At 53.5% G+C, this 21594-nt stretch overlaps 1 protein-coding gene across 13 annotated transcripts in view; it reads left to right on the plus strand.

Annotated features, from left to right (window-relative positions):
- The first annotated feature begins 9184 nt into the window (after positions 1–9184).
- Positions 9185–21594, plus strand: part of LOC138754968 (uncharacterized) — a 54948-nt gene continuing 42538 nt past the window's right edge. For 5 of the 13 annotated variants that reach the window (XM_069920059.1, XM_069920066.1, XM_069920070.1 and 2 more), the window contains exons 1-2: positions 9186–9380; positions 20305–20358. In XM_069920059.1, the coding sequence (XP_069776160.1) occupies positions 9314–9380; positions 20305–20358 (121 nt within the window). In that variant the 5' untranslated portion in view covers positions 9186–9313. Of the gene's footprint in view, positions 9381–20304; positions 20359–21594 lie in introns of all 13 variants that reach the window. The other 8 variants (XM_069920058.1, XM_069920062.1, XM_069920060.1 and 5 more) reach the window with 4 other exon arrangements.

Below are 21594 nucleotides of genomic sequence, written 5' to 3' on the forward strand. Positions count from 1 at the left end.
ATGCCACCCTCCCTGGGGACCCCCAATCCACCCAGTATGCCCGGCCAAATGACCATCACCCCCAGCCCAAACCACGCACCCTCCCTTGGAGGTCCCATAGGGTGCGGAAACCAACGGTACGCCTGGACTTGTAATACCAGGACTTTTTTTAAAGGAGGGCATGTGATGATGTGCTGCGGGCCTAGAGACACGGCACCCGGCTGTTAGGTGCTACCAGTTGCCCCAATAATGCACAGACAAAGACTGAGGGGAATGATAGACTTTATTACACTAGAGCACACATGTCAAATTCTGGCCCGCGGGCCAAATTTGGCCCGCGATATAATTATATTTGGCCCGCAAGATCATTTCAAAAATGTATTAGAGGTGGCCCGCTGGCCGCCGCGCCAGTATAGCGCATGTACAGCTAATACTACAAATCCCAGAATGCATTGGCATCAGCCCACTAATCACCCCCACCTCCTCTGTTTACGATGCAGGGTCTCACTGTGGACTCTGGTTTTGGGGCCTTCCCAGCGCCCGGAACCGGAGGCCTCGGGCCTGACCTCGCCACGACCGTTGCCCACTCCCCCTCCCTGCCGCAGGCCGACCCGCGACTCATGGTGACGGGGCCGCTGATCCGCCGAGATGCCGCCCTGCAGCGAGAGCCGATGCCCCCGCACTGTCGTTGTCCAACCCGATCGCCCGCAAACCCCGCCCTCCCGCACACAGGCCTGAGTAAGTATTATGAACTTTAATCTCAGGATGAAATGAATTTCCAATAGTTTCATGTCACAGTGATAAATGTATTCCTGGTTAAAAATGGTCCTGCACCTGGATATAAGCTCATTAGGCATAAAACTTGAAAAGTGTGTAAATCAAAGGATATCTGTACCAATGGAAAAAGGGCATGGCAAATAACCCTGCCAGAGTTCATGCCCACAATCAGTCACCCATTTGATTGTTTCAGGAATCACGTTATTCTCCCACATTCTCAATAGCCCTCAGATTTTACTATTCGACAGCACACTAGCAACATTTGACAAATCCTCTATAGAGAAATATTATTTATTGAATATTTTATTTCTCATTTTTTAATGCTTCTGGAAAGAGTTTATCCAAAACTATTATTAAACATTTATTTTAATAAGAAAAAGTTTAACATTACATATGTTGAAAGAAGAGAAAACATGCAGATGTTGTTGAAAATTTTCAATAAATATTTAGTTCGGCCCTCAACTTAGTCCAAGTTTTTAATTTTGGCCCTCCGTGAATTTGAGTTTGACACCCCTGCACTAGAGATTGCTGGCCTGGGTTAAGGCTAGGGAAAATGAGGAGAGAAAGAGGTGACTCGACCTTTATGGCCTGGGTCACATGGGAGGAGTCCAGGGAGGAGTCTAGGAGAGGATGTCATCAGGAGGGCGGATCAGCCAGTACATACAACCACATCATTACATTCACGCCCTCTTTTTAAAATAGAAACCACAGGTAACAACCATGAGAAGAGAAAAAAACCACAGTGGGGGGGGGGGAGAGGGCTCCTTTAGATTAGAGGTTTAGTCACACGGGTGACCTCCTTCTGCCGGACTGCCGAGGGGCTGGTGTGTCCAAACACTGCTCCTCGGGAGGAGGGGGAGGGCGCTGTGGGAGAATCTGGGACGGGGACCACTGGGGTTGGGGTGCTGACGGGGGACTCCCGAGGGAGTGAGTGGTTCGCTGCCACACTGGGAGTCGGCTCCTGGAGGACCGGTGGAGAGACAGGCAGCTCAGACTCCAGGACTGTGCTCCTGTGTGGTGCAATCAGGTCCGCAGTCTGGTCCGTGGCCGGCAGGGCCGTTTTGGGGTCTCTGGCCCTTGCCAGATCTAGGATCGGTACAGTGTCCTGGTAGCCATCAGGGTATCTCATGAACTCATATTGGGGGTTGGCGTGATTGAGGTGCACCGCTTCCACCAGTGGGTCCGTCTTATGGCCCCTGACGTGCTTCTGAAGCAGGACCGGTCCTGGGGTTGCCAACCATGGAGGGATGGATGAACCGTTTGCCGATCTCTTAGGGAAAGCAAAGAGGCGTTCATGTGGGGTGGTGTTAGTGGCGGTGCATAGAAACGACCAGAGAGCCTCGGGCAAAACGTCCTGCCAGCGGGACACTGGCATATTTTTGGACCTAAGGCCCAGGAGCACCACCTTCCAGATGGTGCTGTTCTCCCTTTCCACCTGGCCATTATCCCTGTGGTTATAGCTGGTGTCCTGCTGGTGGCCCTGTCTCTGGTCAGGAAGTATTGACACAGCTTCTCACTCATGAAAGACCCCCTGTCACTGTGAATGTAGTCAGGGTACCCGAACAGGGTGAAGATGCTGCGTAGCGCCTTATTAACCGTCGTCGAGTTCATATCCGGGCAGGGGATAGCAAAGGGGAACCTGGAGAACTCGTTCTCCACCATCAGGAAGTTGGTATTCCTATTTGAGGTTGGGAGGGGGCCCTTGAAATCGACACTGAGTCATTTGAAGGGGCATGTGGCCATAATGAGGTGTGCCTTTTCTGGACGGTAGAACTGGGGCTTACATTCGACGCAGATCTGGCAGCGTCTGGTCGTGGACGGGACATCCTCTACAGAGTACGGGAGGTTCCGAGTCTTAACGAAGTGGTACAGCCTCATGACTCCGGAGTGGCACAGATTGTCATGCAGGGCCTGGAGATGGTCGAGATGCACGCTGGCACACGTCCAGGCATTTGGGGGGGGGGGGGGGGGGGGTCATTGAGCTTACCCAGTCGATACAAAATATCATAGTTGTAGATGGATAATTCAATTCACCACCTCAGAATCTTGTCATTTTTGTATTTTACCCTGCTGTTAAGCACTGAACATGAAGGTCACTGCCCTCTGGTCAGTCAACAGGGTAAGTCTCTTCCTGGCCAGGTAATGCCGTCAGTGGTGCACTGCCTCAACGATTGCTTGATCCTCCTTCTCAACGGAGGAGTGCCAGAGTTCGGGACCGTGCAGGGTGCAGGAGAAAAACACTACCGGCCTGCCTGCCTGGTTAAGTGTGGGAGCCAGTATGAAGTCGGAGGCGTCGCTCTCCACCTGGAAGGGGACGGATTCATCCAAGGCATGCATCGTGGCCTTAGCGATGTCTCCTCGGATCTGATGAAACACAGCCTGGGCTTCCGCCGATAATGGGAAGGTTGTGGACTTAATCAGGGAGTGGGCCTTATCGGCGTAGTTGGGCATCCATTATGCTTAGTAGGAAAACAGCCTCAAGCATCTCTTCACTGCCTTCAGAGTGTTTGGGACTGGGAGCTCCATAAGGGGTCACATTAAGTCAGGGTCCGGGGCAATGACACCATACACCATGACGCATCCAAGAAGGGCCAGGTGGTTTGTATTGAACATGCACTTGTCCTTATTGTACGTCAAGTTGAGGGACTTGGCCGTACAAAAGAACTTGGCGAGATTAGCGTCATGGTCCTGCTGGTCGTGGCCGCAGATTGTGACATTATTGAGATATGGGAACGTTCATCAGCTTGTGCTCCTCCACCATCCGGTCCATAACCCTCTGAAAGGCAGAGACACCATTAGTCACACCAAAAGGCACCTGCAGGAAGTGAAATAGTTTGTCGTCGGCCTCAAATCCCGTTTAGATTCGATCACTCGGACGGAGGGAGAGTTGATGGTAAGCCGACTTGAAGTCAATGGTCGAAAAAACTCTGTATTGCACGACCTTATTGACCAAGTTGGCTATCCGGGGTAGCGGGTATGCGTTGAACTGGGTGAAGCGGTTGATGGTTTGACTATCATCGATCACCATCCGGGGCTTGCCCGCCCCTCTGACCATGAGGACCTGCACCCTCCAGGGACTGGTGCTAGGGGCGATGAACCCCTCCGCCAGGAGTTGCTGAACCTCAGCCCGGATGAATTGCATATCCTCTGAGCTATTGCGCCTACTCTTGTGGCGATCGGTTTGCAGTCCGGGGTGAGGTTTGTGAATAATGACGGAGGGACCACACTCCTGAACTCACTCTGGAAGTCAAGGCCCAGGAGGATCGGCGCCCAGAGCTGGGGCATAATGAACAATACAAAGTCATTGTAGCATTTTCCCCCCACCCCTCCCCACCACTAGAGACACTACACAGTGGATACAAGTTTGTTGGTCCTTTGCTGCCATCAATATCAATCCGGACATTGGCCTGACGGGAAGGGAGTCTATGGACAAAGCTCTCTGTACTGCCGCTGTCAAAGAGGGAGTTCATCTTGTGCCCATTCACCTCAATCCACATCATGGAATTCGTGATCGATTGGGGGCTGGCTTGATTCAGGGTTACTGATGCCAGGAAAGGCCTCTCGTCCTCGACGTTGTCATCGGTGGGGTGGTCAGCCCAAGATGGAGACCTCCATGTTGACCACGCTGCCCTCATCGGAGAAGAAGGAGGAAGTGAGAGTCGTAGCGAGCGGAAGTGACGGTATCATAGGGATAGGCCGCAGCGTAGAGTTTGGGAGTGGGTAAGATGGGTGCTCCCCCCCTTACCGCGCACGCGGTCAGCACCGGAAGCTCCTCAGGCACACACACCACACTGCTCCTGGACAGAGTTGTGGACCTGCAGTCCTTCTGGTAGTGGCCCTTCTTCCCGCAGCCCGAGCAGGTGGTTCCTTTCATGGGGTAGAAGCGTCTCGAGTGCCTAACCTGCCTCCAGAAGTTGCATCATGCCAATGCTGGCGTCACCGCAGCCATGGTCGTGTCAGGAACCCCCGAGGCTGAGTCCCAGGATGGTGGCCCTCGTGGCGGAACATACACAGGCCTGCTTCTGCCCGCGATCGACACCGCGTGATGCTGGGCCGAGTCTAGAGTCCTGACCAGGTTGATGGCCTTTTTTTTAGCGGGAGTTGATTCTCTTCGAGGAGACACTGTCGGATATAGTCCGACCTCAACCCCGACACACATGCATCCCGGATCAGATCTTTCACGCACTGGGTCAACGATATCGTGGCTTTGGGGTTCCCCAGACAGTCTTTTCCCAATGTGACCAAGGATCGGATGAACTCCTCAGCGGACTCACCAGGCTGTTGCTTTCTGGATGCCAGCAGGTAACGGGAATAAACTTTTTTTTTAAACTTTATTTAAGATTTTATAACATGAATAACATATAGGATTACATTTAAAAAAATTAAGAATAAAATAATAAAATTACAATACTGTATCAGTAATCTAAATAAACTATACCCTCCCCAATAATTATTACACATTAATAACCCAACTCAAATTAGTCCAACCCCCCCTTTCCCCCCAAAATAAAGAGTGAAGAATTAATAAAGTTAATAATATATGTAAGAAAAAAAACCCACTTACAAAAAAAAACAAAAACATAACCGATTAAAATACTAACAAAAAGAAAAGTAATTAATACTAAGATATCAGACAAAAAACATATTTAAATCAAACTTAAATGCATATATTTAACAAACGGAGTTAAGATGAAACATATATTTAACTCAAACTTAATATAAAAAATTAGTAAAGTTAGTAGCATTATCTATCAAAAATTCTTAAACAATAATCAATTCTTAAAAAAAAATTGTAGCATGAAAAAAAAGATGAATATAAACTTTCTCTATAGAGATAAACCTTCACCAAATATCAACTAACTTCACATCTATCATCATATTAGTCACATAAACCACCATCTTAAAACAAAATTCAAACCTCATTAAGCATTGTACAATTCAATTTTAGTACTCTTCCACCATTTTTCCCTTTTACTCTTGAATAATTATCCAATAAAAGCTCCAATACCACATTTAAATATCCCCAATCATTACGTTAAAATTCAGATATCCAAATAATAAAAACACATCTACAACGAAATCTATATCTTCAACAAATGGAGCATAAACCACAAACAAAATTCAAGCCTCATTAAGAATTGTACAATTCAATTTATAACTTTCACCATTATTCCCTTCGTTCTATAACTAAAATAGCAAAATAATATACACCAGAAACCATTCCTTTCACCTTAAAGTTAAAGAAAAAATATTTTAAAAAAACTTATCCATCCCATTCACATTTAAATTTCAGATATTCCTTATCTACTGAATAAACTTTACAAAAAAAACCACATCAATTTTTAGTTTTTTAAACATTCAAATATTTTCTTATGCTTTTTTTTTTATATTTAAACAAAAAAAAAACCCCTTCACTCTTTAATCTAATACAAAAAAAAGGAAAAAAAACGGGTAGGAGGTTAAAAATACCCCCTCCCGTCTAGACCGCGCAATGCGGTAACTCCCAAAAAAAAAATGGGTGTGAGATAACTCACACGTAGCAGATGACTTTCAGGAAATAGTGCCTATCCAGTTCTCTCCCCCAACTCTCACTTCATCTTAAACTAACATCATCATTATTTAATATCCCTTTTTTTTTTAAAAATTAGAAAAAAAAAGGACAACTCTTCTTTTAATCAGCTCCAACTGCCGAGTCACCATTACAACCATTCCTTCTTGGAGCACGGCTCTTTTCTTCCATCTCTTGTCTCCTTAGAGATCGCAGCAGACTATGTCTCTGTTGAAACTGAGTAATTGGCAGCTCTTGAGCAAATGCTATAGCTTCCTTTGGAGAATCAAAGAACTTTGGTTGGTAACCATCTTGAAAAACCTTCAAAACAGCTGGATATCTAAAGGTTGCCTTGTAACCTTTCTTCCACAACAACTCTTTAGCAGGATTGAATTCCCGTCGTTGGAACATAACGTCTTGACTCAAATCCGCATAGAAGAAAACTCGATTATTTTGAATCATCAAGGGTGATTTTCTCTGTTGTGCGTTTCTAATAGCCACTCGTAAAATTATTTCTCTGTCGTAATAATTCAAGCAACGAACCAAAACAGGTCTTGGACTTTGACCTGAAATAGGACTTCTACGCAAGGCTCTGTGAGCACGTTCCAGTATTATACCTTCCGGGAAATGTTCTTGACCCAGCACCTGCGGAATCCATTCAGTAAAAAATTTTCTTGGGTCTGGTCCCTCCATACCTTCTGGCAAACCAATAATCTTTATATTGTTCCGTCTGGATTGGTTTTCCAAATAATCAATCTTTTTCACCAAATTTTTATTTTGAGTTTGTAAGTCTTTGACCATTTTGGTCACATCAAAAACTTGATCCCGTATTTCGTCTATATCTTCTTCACACGAATTAAATTTATCTCTCACTTCAAGCTTAAAAGCTCCAAACTCAGCCATCTATTGAGAATGTATTTTCACCAGAGTATTAAACCTAGTACCAAGTTCAGTCATAATCTTGGATAATCCCTGCATTGTATAAGATAATTTAGATTCAAGATTCACAAAAATCTTTTCAATTGGAAGAGATTTTAGCTCAACAGATTCCTGCTTCTTCTGCATAACCAAAGGAACTTCTGTTCCTTCCTTCATTCTGGTTGCTTTCCTTGTAGTATGACTGCGTGTGGAAACCCCAGCCACAGCCTCTCCAGCAGTGACTGGAGGACGCTGGCCGGGGTTTTCCCCAGTCCATAATGTATTAAGTTCTCCCAGTACATCGAGTTGATTAGGTTCTTCTATCTGAAGAGGTGCAGTTTGCAGCGCCACCTCTACAGTTGACAAATGCCTTTGAGTAACTCTTTGTTCTAAAGGCTGTTTGGCGCCCTCTTTAGGGGGCTCTACCGATGTAACATAGAGCTCTACATCCGAACACTGTACCTCTCTCCTGGGATCCATTTCACGCTGAGTCCCGGTGTCTTTCCTGTAGGTAGGCTCCAAAACTTCAACTTTTGGAAAATGTAGTTTTTTGATGATCTGTTGTCGTTTTTTTTTGCTCTTTTTCACCAATTGTACCATCATAAGTTAAATTAACAGCACTGAAATTATCTAAACTTTTAAAGAATTTTAACGGGCATTTCTAGACAAAACAATTAGAGTCAGGAGAGGACTGGAAAGCACGTCTGATCCTTACGCCATCTTGCCACACCCCCCTAACGGGAATAAACTTCATTCACCCTTGGCTTGTACAGAGTCCGTAGTTCAGCCATGGCCTCGATGTGGATTGCGCTGCTCTGGATGGCCTGGTAAGCCCTTCATTTGTAGGATCTTCAATTTATTTTTGTCTGAATCAACCACTTCAACAGTGACGTTGAGGAAATTATTAAATCAGTTCATGCACTGTTCAAAGAGTTCAGGTGCACCCGGGACTTGGAGGTCTACTTCTTGCTGTTTGGGACGCAGCAACTTCTCCATTACCGGAGACCTTCAAATTCTAGTGTAATAAATTGTTGGGCGCTACCAGTTGTCCCAATAATACACAAAGACTGAGGGGAACGATAGGCTTTATTACACTTTAGATTCCTGGCCCAGGTTAACGCTAGGGAAATGAGAGGAAGAGGATCTCGACCTTTATGGCCTGGGTCACATGGGAGGAGAGGATGTTATCAGGAGGGCAGGCCAGCCAGTACATCCAACCACATCATTACACCGGCCTAATGACATCTGACCATCAGGTGGGCCTAGAGGGCCCATGGTATAAAGCCGAGATCCAGACCATGTGCTCTCTCTCTCTCTCTCCCCCCCAAGGACCACTGTAAGCACACCTGGCAGCCAACTAGATCTTTATGAGAGTGGAATAATGCTGTGTGGCTCCAAACAGCATTGCGTATGTGTTTTCCTTTGGTGCAGCCTGGCACACTGGCAACGTCCAAGTAAATGTTCTCTGCCCTCGAACACTCATCCTTCCTGTAGTTTGACCAGAACCTCACACAATACCCCAAATAGGAAATGAGGGGAACTGTCCTATCATGGGATGGCGCATCTTCAGAACGCTTGGCCCCAGAGTGGAACCGATCGTTCGTTCTTGGGGGGAGGGGGATAAAAGTTTCAAGAAAGATGGTTTGACCAAATTTATTGGCGGGTGCCCTGGAAACACCTCCCTCCTCTCTACACCCCTCTGGCTCGTCCCATCCAACCAACGCCCCCTGATCTCCTTCTCTCCATTTTCTTTCAACCATGTACGCTGTGAAAGGCCCCTTAATAAAGTCCCTTCACCTTTTCTCTGCAAAAACCAGCCCCTGTATATTGGCGTCCGGACCCTGCCTCCCCATCAGCTGCGCGTCCCGCTGAGTAACTCCTGCCGATTCCCGAGGGCGAGTTTCCCGGCAGTGGGAGGGGGCGTTTGTGTTTGAATAAATGATTGTCCCATTGTTGATGGAGACGGCCCTTGTGACGCCCCATAACTCAGTCGCGGCTTTGGCCGAAGGTCCGGACCAGTGAACCGTCTCCAAACTTTAGTTTCATTGAAATTGGGGCGGAGGGGGTTTAACTGAACAAGAGAAAAGCCCAATGTTTCTTCCTGCCCGGCTCTCGGCCACTCTGCTCCTGTTCACCGCAATCCTCATCCACTCAGAAGGTAGGAAGTTTCATCGAAAACTGTCCCCCCTCCCCTTTCAAAACTGCCCGGGAGGTGCAAAGAGGCGGGGAAGGTGCTGAACCTTTAGGTTTAACTGCGAAACGGGGAAGAGGGGTGGGGGCCGCCTGTTAAACGGGAGAGGGAGCGCTTGTTCAACGGGGTAGGGGGTGGTGGGCCGCTATTAAAAGGGGGTGAGGGGGTGGGGCCACGTTAATCAGGGGTGGGGCACCGTTAAACGGAGAACGGGGGTGGGGCCGCCTGTTAAATGGGGAAGGGGGGTGGGGACCCTGTTAAGCGGGGGTGGGGGTGGGGACCCTATTAAGTGGGGAAGTGGGACCCTGTTAAACGGGGAGGGGGAGCGCTTATTAAATGGAGAAGGAGGGGGTGGGGGCCGCCTGTTAAGGGGAAAATGGGGGGAGGGGGGCCGACAGTTAAACGGGGGGATGGGGGCCGTCTATAAAATGGGGAAGGGGTGGGGGCCACCTGTTAAATGGGGAAGGGGGTGGTGGGTGCCATGTTAAACGGGTCAGGAAGAGGGTGCGGCCGCCTGTTAAACGGGAAAGGAGGACCGCCTTAAACGGGGAGGGGGAAGAGGGAGCGCCTGTTAAACAGGGAAGGGGGTGGGGACCGCCTGTTAAACGGGGAAGGTGGTGGTGGTGGGCCGCTATTAAAAGGGGGTGAGGGGGTGGGGCCACGTTAATCAGGGGTGGGGCACCGTTAAACGGAGAACGGGGGTGGGGCCGCCTGTTAAATGGGGAAGGGGGGTTGGGGACCCTGTTAAGCGGGGAAGTGGGGACCCTGTTAAACTGGGAGGGGAGAGCGCCTATTAAACGGGTAAGGAGGGGGTGGGGGCCGCCTGTTAAGGGGAAAATGTGGGTGGGGGGCCGCCAGTTAAACGGGCAAGGAGGGGCCAACAGTTAAACGGGGAGGGTGGGGGCCGTCTGTAAAATGGGGGAGGGGTGGGGGCCATCTGTTAAATGGGGAACGGGAAGCGGGTGGGTGGGTGTCATGTTAAACGGGTCAAGAAGAGGGTGCGGCCGCCTGTTAAACGGGAAAGGGGGACCGCCTTAAACGGGGAGGGGAAGGAGGGAGCGCCTGTTAAACAGGGAAGGGGGTGGGGACCGCCTGTTAAACAGGGAAGGGGGTGGGGACCGCCTGTTAAACAGGGAAGGGGGTGGGGACCGCCTGTTAAACGGAGAAGGGGGTGGGGACCGCCTTTTAAACGGGGAAGGAGGGGGGAGCTGCCTGTTAAACGGGAAACGGAGGGTGGGGGGCCATGTTAAATGGGGAAGGTTGGGTGGGGGTGGGGGTGCGGACCGCCTGTTAAACGGGACTGGGGGCACTGCCAGTTAAATTGGAAGGAGGGGGAGGAGGCCGCCTGTTAAATGGGGAAGGTGGGGGGGTGGGTCGCCTGTTAATCGGATGAGGGGTGTGGGATCCGCCTGTTAAACTGGAAAGGTGTGGGGTGGGGGCCACCTATTAAACAGGGAAGGGGGTGAGGACTGCCTGTTAAAAATGGAAGGGATATGGGGCCGCCAGTTAACTGGGGTGGGGAAGGGGACCGCCTGTTAACCAGTGGAGGAGGGAGGGGGCCTCCGGTTAAACAGGAGTGGGGGTGTGGGGCCACCTGTAAATCGTGGAAGGGGTGGGGCCATCTGTTAAATAGGGAAGGTAGGGAGTGCGGCCACCTGTTAAACGGGGAAGGGGTGGTGGGGGCCTCCTGTTAAATGGGGAAGGGGGTGGGGACCGCCTGTCAAACGGGGAAGGAGCGCCTGATAATCGGGAAAGGTGGGGGTGGGGCTGGGTTTTAAAATGGGGTGGGGTGGTAGAAGGGACCGCCTGTTAACCGGGGAAGGAGGATGGAGGGGCCTATTGTTAAGCGGGGGTGGGGGGGTGCGGCACCTGTTAATCGGGGAAGGGGGTGGGGCTGCCTGTTAAACGGGAGTAGCGGGTGAATCGCCTGTTAAATGGGGAAGGTGGGGTGGAGGGAACAGCCAGTTAATTGGGGATGGAGGGAGAGTGGGTCGCCTGTTAAACGGGTAACGGGGGGTGGTTTGGGAGCTGCCTGTTAAATTGGAAAGGTGGGGGTGGGGGCCGCCTGTTAAACGAGGAGGGGTGGTGGGTGCCATCTGTTAACTGGGGAAGGTGGGGATGAGGGGGTGGGGACCGCCTGTTAACGGGAGTGGGGGCCGCCTGTTATGTGGGGGCCGCCTGTTATGTGGGGGCCGCCTGTTATGTGGGGGCCGCCTGTTATGTGGGGGGCCGCCTGTTATGTGGGGGGCCGCCTGTTATGTGGGGGGCCGCCTGTTATGTGGGGGGCCGCCTGTTATGTGGGGGGCCGCCTGTTATGTGGGGGGCTGCCTGTTATGTGGGGGGCTGCCTGTTATGTGGGGGGCCGCCTGTTATGTGGGGGGCCGCCTGTTATGTGGGGGGCCGCCTGTTATGTGGGGGGCCGCCTGTTATGTGGGGGGCCGCCTGTTATGTGGGGGGCCGCCTGTTATGTGGGGGGCCGCCTGTTATGTGGGGGGCCGCCTGTTATGTGGGGGGCCGCCTGTTATGTGGGGGGCCGCCTGTTATGTGGGGGGCCGCCTGTTATGTGGGGGGCCGCCTGTTATGTGGGGGGCCGCCTGTTATGTGGGGGGCCGCCTGTTATGTGGGGGGCCGCCTGTTATGTGGGGGGCCGCCTGTTATGTGGGGGGCCGCCTGTTATGTGGGGGGCCGCCTGTTATGTGGGGGGCCGCCTGTTATGTGGGGGGCCGCCTGTTATGTGGGGGGCCGCCTGTTATGTGGGGGGCCGCCTGTTATGTGGGGGGCCGCCTGTTATGTGGGGGGCCGCCTGTTATGTGGGGGGCCGCCTGTTATGTGGGGGGCCGCCTGTTATGTGGGGGGCCGCCTGTTATGTGGGGGGCCGCCTGTTATGTGGGGGGCCGCCTGTTATGTGGGGGGCCGCCTGTTATGTGGGGGGCCGCCTGTTATGTGGGGGGCCGCCTGTTATGTGGGGGGCCGCCTGTTATGTGGGGGTGTGGTGCCACGTTAATTGGGGAAGGGACGCCTGCTAAATGGGGGTGCTGGGGGTGGGGCCGCCTGGTAAAAAGGTGTGGGGGGGGGAAGGGACCTACTATTAACCAGGGAATGAGGGGGCCTCCTGTTAAATGATGGTGGGGGTGTGGATCGCCTGTTAAATGGGGAAGGGGTGGTTGGGAGCCGCATGTTAACCGGAGGTGGGGGCAGTTAAACGGTGAAGATGGGGGAGGGGAATACCAGTTAAATGGGAAAGAAGGGGAAGGTCCGCCTGTTAAATGAGGAAGGGTGGTGGGCGCCGTCTGTTACCTGGGGAAGGTGGAGGTGAGGGGTTGGGACCACCTGTTAAACGGGAGTGGGAGTGGGGGTGGGGGGGGTTGGGACCACCTTTTAAACAGGAGTGGGGGGCTGCCTGTTAAGTGGGGGGCCGCCTGCTAAACGGTGGGAGGGGAGGGGAACACCAGTTAAATGGGAAGGAGGGGGAGGGGGCCTCCTGTTAAACGGGGAAGGTGGGGGGGAGTGGGTCGCCTGTTAATCGGGTGAGGGTGTGGGAGCCGCCTATTAAACTGGAAAGGTGAGGGGTGGGGGCCATCTGTTAAAATGGGGAAGTGGGTGGGGACTGCCTGTTAAATGGGGAAGGGGGTGCCTTAAATGTATGGGGCCGCATGTTATACGTGGTGGGTGGAAGGGACCGCCTGTTAACTGGGGAAGGAGGGAGGGGGCCTCCTGTTAATGGGAGTGGTGGTGTGGGGCCACCTGTTAATCAGGGAAGGGGGATGGGCCCGACTGTTAAATGGGGAAGTGGGTGGGGCCGTCTGTTAAATGGGGAAGGGGGGTTGTGGGCCGCCTGCTAAATGGGGAAGGGTAGTGGGGGCCACCTGTTAAATGGGGAAGGTGGGGGGTGGAAGGGAACACCTGTTAAACGAGGAGGGGTGGTGGGCGCCGTCTGTTAAGTGGGGAAGGTGGGGGTGGGGTTTGGGACCGCCTGTTAAACGGAAGTGGGGGCGCCGCCTGCTAAAAGGTGAAGGTGGGGGGGAGGGGAACGCCAAATAAATTGGAAGGCGGGGTGGGGGCCGCCTGTTAAACGGGGAAGGTGGGGAGTGGGTAGCCTGTTAATCGGGTGGGGTGGGGGGTAGGAGCCGCCTGTTAAACTGGAAAGGTGTGGGGTGGGCCGCCTGTTAAACGGGGAAGAGGGTGGGGACTGCCTGTTAAACATGGAAGGGGAATGGGGGCACCTGTTAACTAGGGTGGAGGGAAGGGACCGCCTGTTATCCAGTGGAGAAGGGAGGGGGCCTCCGGTTAAACGGGAGTGGTGTGTGGGGCCACCTGTTAATCGGGGAAGGCATTTGGGGCCGCTTGTTAAATGGGGAAGGTATGGGGTGGGATGCCTGTTAAACGGGGTTGGGGGTGGGTCACCTGTTAATCGGGTGAGGGGTGGTGGGAGGCACCTGTTAAACTGGAAAGGTGAGGGGCCGGGGCCGCCTGTTAAACGTGGAAAGAGGATGGGGCCGCTGGTTAACTGGGGTGGGGGTCAGGGACCGCCTGTTAACTGGGGGAGGACGGAGGGGGCCTCCTGTTAACGGGTGTGGGGTCACCTGTTAAACGGAGAAGGGGTGGCCGCCGATTTAACGGCGAAGGTGGGAGGTGGGGGCCGCCTGTTAAACAAGGAGGTGTGGTGGGCGCCGTCTGTTAAGCGGGGAAGGTGGGAGTGGGGTTTGAAACCGCCTGTTAAACGGGAGTGGGGGCGCCGCCTGCTAAACGGTGAATCTGGGGAGGAGGGGAACGCCAGTTAAATTGGAAGGAGGGGGAGGGGTCCTCCTGTTAAATGGTTCAGGTGGGGGGTGGATGGGTCGCCTGTTAATTGGGTGAGGGGGGTAGGAGCTGCCTGTTAAACTGGAAAGGTGTGGGGTGGGGGCCACCTGTTAAATGAGAAAGGGGGTGGGTCTGCCTGTTAAACATGGAAGGGAAATGGGGCCGCCTTTTAACTAGGGTGGGGGGATGGGACCACCTGTTAACCGGGGGAGGAGGGAGGGGGCCTCCTGTTAACGGGAGTGGGGGTGTGGGGTCACCTGTTAATCGGGGAAGTGGGGTGGGCCCGAGTGTTAAATGGGGAAGTGGGTGGGGCCATCTGTTAAAATGGGGAAGTGGGTGGGGACTGCCTGTTAAATGGGGAAGGGGGTGCCTTAAATGTATGGGGCCGCATGTTATACGTGGTGGGTGGAAGGGACCGCCTGTTAAACGGGGTGGGGTTGTAGGGCCACCTGTTAAACGGGAAGGGAGTGGGGCCGTCTGTTAAATGGGGAACGGAGGTTTGGGGGCCACCTGCTAGAAGGAGAAGAGGGGGCCTGTTGAATGGGGGTTGGGGTTGCCTGTTAAAAGGGGAAGGGGTGGTGGGGGCCTGTTAAATGGGGATGGGGTGGGGTCCGCCTGTTAAACAAGGAACCGGGGGCCTGTTAAACGGGGAAGGTGGGGCTGCGTATTAAAAGGAGGTGGAGGGGTGGAAGGGACCGCCTGTTAACTGGGGAAGGAGGGAGGGGGCCTCCTGTTAATGGGAGTGGTGGTGTGGGGCCACCTGTTAATCAGGGAAGGGGGATGGGCCCGACTGTTAAATGGGGAAGTGGGTGGGGCCGTCTGTTAAATGGGGAAGGGGGGTTGTGGGCCGCCTGCTAAATGGGGAAGGGTAGTGGGGGCCACCTGTTAAATGGGGAAGGTGGGGGGTGGAAGGGAACACCTGTTAAATGAGGAGGGGTGGTGGGCGCCGTCTGTTAAGTGGGGAAGGTGGGGGTGGGGTTTGGGACCGCCTGTTAAACGGAAGTGGGGGCGCCGCCTGCTAAAAGGTGAAGGTGGGGGGGAGGGGAACGCCAAATAAATTGGAAGGCGGGGTGGGGGCCGCCTGTTAAACTGGGAAGTTGGGGAGTGGGTAGCCTGTTAATCGGGTGGGGTGGGGGGTAGGAGCCGCCTGTTAAACTGGAAAGGTGTGGGGTGGGCCGCCTGTTAAACGGGGAAGAGGGTGGGGACTGCCTGTTAAACATGGAAGGGGAATGGGGGCACCTGTTAACTAGGGTGGAGGGAAGGGACCGCCTGTTAAACATGGAAGGGGAATGGGGGCACCTGTTAACTAGGGTGGAGGGAAGGGACCGCCTGTTATCCAGTGGAGAAGGGAGGGGACCTCCGGTTAAACGGGAGTGGTGTGTGGGGCCACCTGTTAATCGGGGAAGGCATTTGGGGCCGCTTGTTAAATGGGGAAGGTATGGGGTGGGATGCCTGTTAAACGGGGTTGGGGGTGGGTCACCTGTTAATCGGGTGAGGGGTGGTGGGAGGCACCTGTTAAACTGGAAAGGTGAGGGGCCGGGGCTGCCTGTTAAACGTGGAAAGAGGATGGGGCCGCCTGTTAACTGGGGTGGGGGTCAGGGACCGCCTGTTAACTGGGGGAGGACGGAGGGGGCCTCCTGTTAACGGGTGTGGGGGTGTGGGGTCACCTGTTAAACGGAGAAGGGGTGGCCGCCGATTTAACGGCGAAGGTGGGAGGTGGGGGCCGCCTGTTAAACAAGGAGGTGTGGTGGGCGCCGTCTGTTAAGCGGGGAAGGTGGGAGTGGGGTTTGAGACCGCCTGTTAAACGGGAGTGGGGGCGCCGCCTGCTAAACGGTGAATCTGGGGAGGAGGGGAACGCCAGTTAAATTGGAAGGAGGGGGAGGGGTCCTCCTGTTAAATGGTTCAGGTGGGGGGTGGATGGGTCGCCTGTTAATTGGGTGAGGGGGGTAGGAGCTGCCTGTTAAACTGGAAAGGTGTGGGGTGGGGGCCACCTGTTAAATGAGAAAGGGGGTAGGTCTGCCTGTTAAACATGGAAGGGAAATGGGGCCGCCTTTTAACTAGGGTGGGGGGGTGGAACCACCTGTTAACCGGGGGAGGAGGGAGGGGGCCTCCTGTTAACGGGAGTGGGGGTGTGGGGTCACCTGTTAATCGGGGAAGTGGGGTGGGCCCGAGTGTTAAATGGGGAAGTGGGTGGGGCCATCTGTTAAATGGGGAAGGGAGAGTGTGGGCCGCCTGCTAAATGGGGAAGGGGGGTGGGGGCTGCCTGTTAAATGGGGAAGGTGGAGGGGAGAGGAAAGCCAGTTAAATGGGGAGGGGGCCACCTGTTAAACGGTGGTGCGTATTAAAAAGGGGTGGGGGACCGCCTGTTAACTGAGTAAGGAGGAGGAAGGGGGCCTCCTGTTAAACGTGGGTGGGGGGATGGGGCCGCCTGTTAATCGGTGAAGAGGGGTGGGGCTGAGTGTTAAACGGGGAATGGGGGGTGGAGGCTGCCTGTTAAATGGGGGTAACGGGTGGATCGCCTGTTAAGGTGGGGTGGAGGGGGCAGCCAGTTAAACAGGGATGGAGGGGGAGGGGGCTGCATGGGTAAGGTGGGGGCTGGGACCGCCTGTTAAACGGGAGTGGGGGCCGCCTGTTAAGTGGATGGTGGGGGGCTGCCTGTTAAACGGGGGTGGGTGTGTGGGGCCACCTGTTAAACGGGGAAGGGAGTTGGAGGCCACCTGTTACCTGTTAAATGTGGAACGTGGGGGGTGGGGCCGCCTGTTAAACGGGGAAATGGGGGCCTGTTAAAAGGGGAAGGTAGGGGTGGGGGTTGCCTGTTGAAGGGTGTGGGGACTGCCTGTTAAAGTGGGGGGGGGGGTGGAAGGGATTGCCTGTTAACCGGGAGTGGGGGCCGCCTGTTAACTAAGGAGGGAGGGGAGGAATGGAAGGAGGAGGGGGGCCTCCTGTTAAACGGGGGTGGGGGTGTGGGGCCACCTGTTAAATGGGGGGGTTGGGACCCGCATGTTAAATGGGGGGAGTGGGGCTGCATATTAAAAGGGGGTGGGGGATGGAAGGGGCTGCCTGTTAAGTGGGTCTCCTGTTAATCAGGTGAGGGAGGGGTGGGAGCTGCCCGTTCAATGGGAAGGTGAGGGTTGGGGGCCGCCTGTTAAACCGGGGTGGGGGCTGGGGTGTGGATCGCCTGTTAAATGGGGGTGGTGGCTGCCTGTTAAATGGGGGATGGACCACCAGTTAATCGGTGGGGGGGAGGGGACACCTTTTGTGGGGATATGGTTGGGGGGGCCGCCTGTTAAACGGGGAACGGGGGAGGGGACCACCTATTAAAAAACAGGAGAGGGGGCCTCTTGTTAAGCGGTGGTGGGGGGGGGGTGATCGCCTGTAAAATGGGGTTGGGAACTGCCTATTAAATGGGGAAGGTGGGGGAAGGGGAACGCCAGTTAAACGGGGAAGGAGGGGGCTGCCTGTTAAACGGGGGTGGGGGTGGGGCTGCCTGTTAAACGGGGAACGGGGGGTGGGGTCCGCAGGTTAAACGGGGATCGGGGGTTGGGGTTCGCCTGTTGTAGGGATGGGTGGTGGGGGCCGCCTGTTAACAGGGGGTTGGAGGGAAGGGACCGCCTGTTAACCAGGTAAGGAGTAGGGAGGGGTCCTCCTGTTAAATGGGGGTTGGGTATGTGGATCGCCTGTAAAATGGGGTTGAGGGCTGCCTGTTAATTGGGGAAGGTGGGGGGGTGGAAGCAGTGGGGGGAGGGGGAAGGGACCACCTGTTAAATGGGAGTGGGGGTCACCTGTTAAGTGGGGGATGCCTGTTAAACGGTGCTGGGGGGTAGGGGACGCCAGTTAAACAGGGGAGGAGGGAGAGAGCCCCCTGTTAAACGGGAGTGGGGGTATGGGACCACCTTTTAATCGGGGAAGGGGGGGTGAGGCTGGCTGTTAAACGGGGAAGGGGGTGGGGCTGTCTGTTAAATGGGGAAGGTGGGGGTGCGGGCCTGTAAAACGGGTAAGGTGGGTGTTGCCTGTTAAACAGGGAAGGGGTGGTGGGGGCTACCTGTTAAATGGGGGGTGGGGCCACCTGTTAAACGGGGAAGGTGGGGGGGAGGGGACGCCTGTTAAATGGGGAAGGAGGAGGGAGGGGGCCTCCTGTTAAGCGGGGGTGGTGGGGTGTGATCACCTGTAAAATGGGATTGGGAGTCGCCTGTTAAACAGGAAAGGTGAGGGGAGGGGAACGCCAGTTAAACGGGGAAGGAGGGGGAGGGGCTGCCTGTTAAACGGGGAAGGTGGGGGTGGGGCCACCTGTTAAACGGGGAACGGGGGTGGGGGCCACCTGTTAAATGGGGGTTGGGGTTCGCCTGTTAAATGGGTTGGGGGAGGGGAACGCCAGTTAAATGGGGGAGAGGCTGGCTGTTAAACGGGGGTGGGGCTGCTTGTTAAATGTGGGGCCCTCCTGTTAAACGGGGGTGGGGTCGCCTGTTGGGATCGGTGGTGGGGGCCGCCTATTTAAAGGGGGTTGGGGGGAAGAGACCGCCTGTTAACCGGGGAAGGGGCCTCCTGTTAAACGGGGGTTGGGTATGTGGATCGCCTGTAAAACGGGGTTGGTGGCCGCCTGTTAAATGCGGGTTGGGGGCCACCTGTTAAACGGAGAAGGTGGGGGGGTGGAGACCCTGTTAAACGTGGAAGCTGTTGGGGGGGAGGAAGGGACCACCTGTTAAACGGGGAAGGGGGTTGGGGCCACCTGTTAAATGGAGAAGATGGGGGGAGGGGCCATCTGTTAAATTGGGAAGGAAGTGGGGTCGCCTGTTAAATGGGGAAGGAGGAGGAGCAGTGGTTCTCAATGCTCTTCTTCCCACTCACATCCCACTTTAAGTAATCCCTGTGCCATTAGTGCTCTGTGATTAGTAAGGGGTTGCCAAGTTGAAGAGCAAAAAGAAGATCAATAAAGTGCACAAGTCTGAGACCCTGATTGCTTTTGTGGTTGAGGAGTCCGATGGTGGAGGGGGAGCTGCTCTTCCTGAACCTGGGGGTGTGGGTCTTTTGTCCTGATACCCCTTTCCTGATGGCAGCAGCGAGAACTGAGCGTGTGCTGGGTCGGGTGGGGCTTTGATGATCGCTGCCTCTGACAGCAGTGCTGATGGTTGGGAGGATTTTGCCTGTGATGTCCTGGGCCCTGTCCATTACCTTTTGCAGGGCTTTATTCACAGGGGTAGTGGTGTCCCCCATACCAGGCCATGATGCAGCCGGTCAGTGCACTTTCCACCACACCCCTGTAGAAATTTGCCAGTTTTTCGGGTGTCATACCAAACTTCTGAGGAAGTCGAGGCCCTGACGTGCTTTCTTTACGATGCCATTGGTGTGTTGGGTCCAGGAAAAATCTCTGGAAGAGTGACTCCCAAGAAGGTCGGTTCTGCATCTTTGTCTTTGCTATATAAAGGACACTATTTAACCTGCTGGGTTTCACCATGGTTGGTGTCTGCAGACTTCCATGTTTTACAATTCTTCCTGGAAAACAATTGGGGATCATGATCGATGACGTTCAGCTGAATGCAAAGAAAGTTTCAGATCTGCTGCATCACGTAGGAAGTTGGATAAACATTATTGAATTTAGCCTGTTTAATCGCATCATGATGCTGACCTAAATATGTCTTCCCACTGATTTTCGTTTGTACTCAGCATCTGATGCCCCTCATGTCAGTGCCCAACAACAGTCGGCCAGTGCTGATGGATTCCAGTTGCCCTGATTCCACTTTTCAACGGTTGAAACCTTTCACTGTGTCCGTCACTGACGGCGCCGAGATCAGCTGGGAGGGTGTCCAAGTGCAGATACAAAAAATGAATTTTCAACGACATGCTGCACTTCACGGTTTTGTTGGCTTGGAAAAAAATGACAGGAAATCACAGAAATAGGTTATATCAAAAAAACAGTACACGATAGGAAATCTTTGATGATTTCAGGAAAGCAAAAGTGTTCAGGAAGCAAAATATTGGTCGTTTAGTGTTTTCAGGAAACAGTCTCTCACCTCGCACCAGGAGTTGTGTGGCACCCACCACTGGCTGACCTAGTGTGGAAGTGCTCATTAACGCTCTGTTTCCTCACACACAGAGGCTGCCCCAGTGATGAAACTGCTGCCATTTGAAGATGAATACATCACTGAGAGTGAGTGACTGGTCGGCTTTACAAGCTGACCCTCTTACACTGCAGCCATGTGAGGTATTGCAAGAAAGCACCCACTGCCAGGGCAAAGAGCACAACTGCCTCTTCATGCTCCCAGGGTCCAACACAGTGTATCACCTTCCCACACTGTCCGATCACACACTCCCAGAGTCCGACACAGTGTATCACCCTCCCTTACTGTCCCATCACATCATGGTGGTCCGTGAGATGTTGGTGGGTAATATCAGGGTGGTCCGTGAGATGCAGGTGGGCAATATCAGGGTGGTCCGTGAGATGCAGGTGGTCAATATCAGGATGGTCCGAGAGATGTAGGTGATGAATATCAAGGTGGTCTGTGAGATGTTGGGCAATATTAGGGTGGTCCGTGAGGTGCAGGTGGGCAATATCAGGATTGTCCATGAGATGTTGGTGGGCAATATCAGGGTGGTCCGTGAGATGTAGGTGGTGAATATCAGGGTGGTCTGTGAGATGTAGGTGGGCAATATCAGGGTAGTCCATGAGATGTAGGTGGGCAATATCAGGGTGGTCCATGAGATGTAGGTGGTCAATATCAGGGTGGTCCGTGAGATGCAGGTGGGCAATATCAGGGTGGTCCGTGAGATGTAGGTGGTCAATATCAGGATGGTCCGAGAGATGTAGGTGATGAATATCAAGGTGGTCTGTGAGATGTTGGGCAATATTAGGGTGGTCCGTGAGGTGCGGGTGGGCAATATCAGGATTGTCCATGAGATGTTGGTGGGCAATATCAGGGTGGTCCGTGAGATGTAGGTGGTGAATATCAGGGTGGTCTGTGAGATGTAGGTGGGCAATATCAGGGTAGTCCATGAGATGTAGGTGGGCAATATCAGGGTGGTCCATGAGATGTAGGTGGTCAATATCAGGGTGGTCCGTGAGATGCAGGTGGGCAATATCAGGGTGGTCCGTGAGATGTAGGTGGTCAATATCAGGATGGTCCGAGAGATGTAGGTGATGAATATCAAGGTGGTCTGTGAGATGTTGGGCAATATTAGGGTGGTCCGTGAGGTGCGGGTGGGCAATATCAGGATTGTCCATGAGATGTTGGTGGGCAATATCAGGGTGGTCCGTGAGATGTAGGTGGTGAATATCAGGGTGGTCTGTGAGATGTAGGTGGGCAATATCAGGGTAGTCCATGAGATGTAGGTGGGCAATATCAGGGTAGTCCATGAGATGTAGGTGGGCAATATCAGGGTGGTCCGT

Source organism: Narcine bancroftii, chromosome 2 (assembly GCF_036971445.1).
Source record: "Narcine bancroftii isolate sNarBan1 chromosome 2, sNarBan1.hap1, whole genome shotgun sequence".
NCBI classification, from domain to species: Eukaryota; Metazoa; Chordata; class Chondrichthyes; order Torpediniformes; family Narcinidae; genus Narcine; species Narcine bancroftii.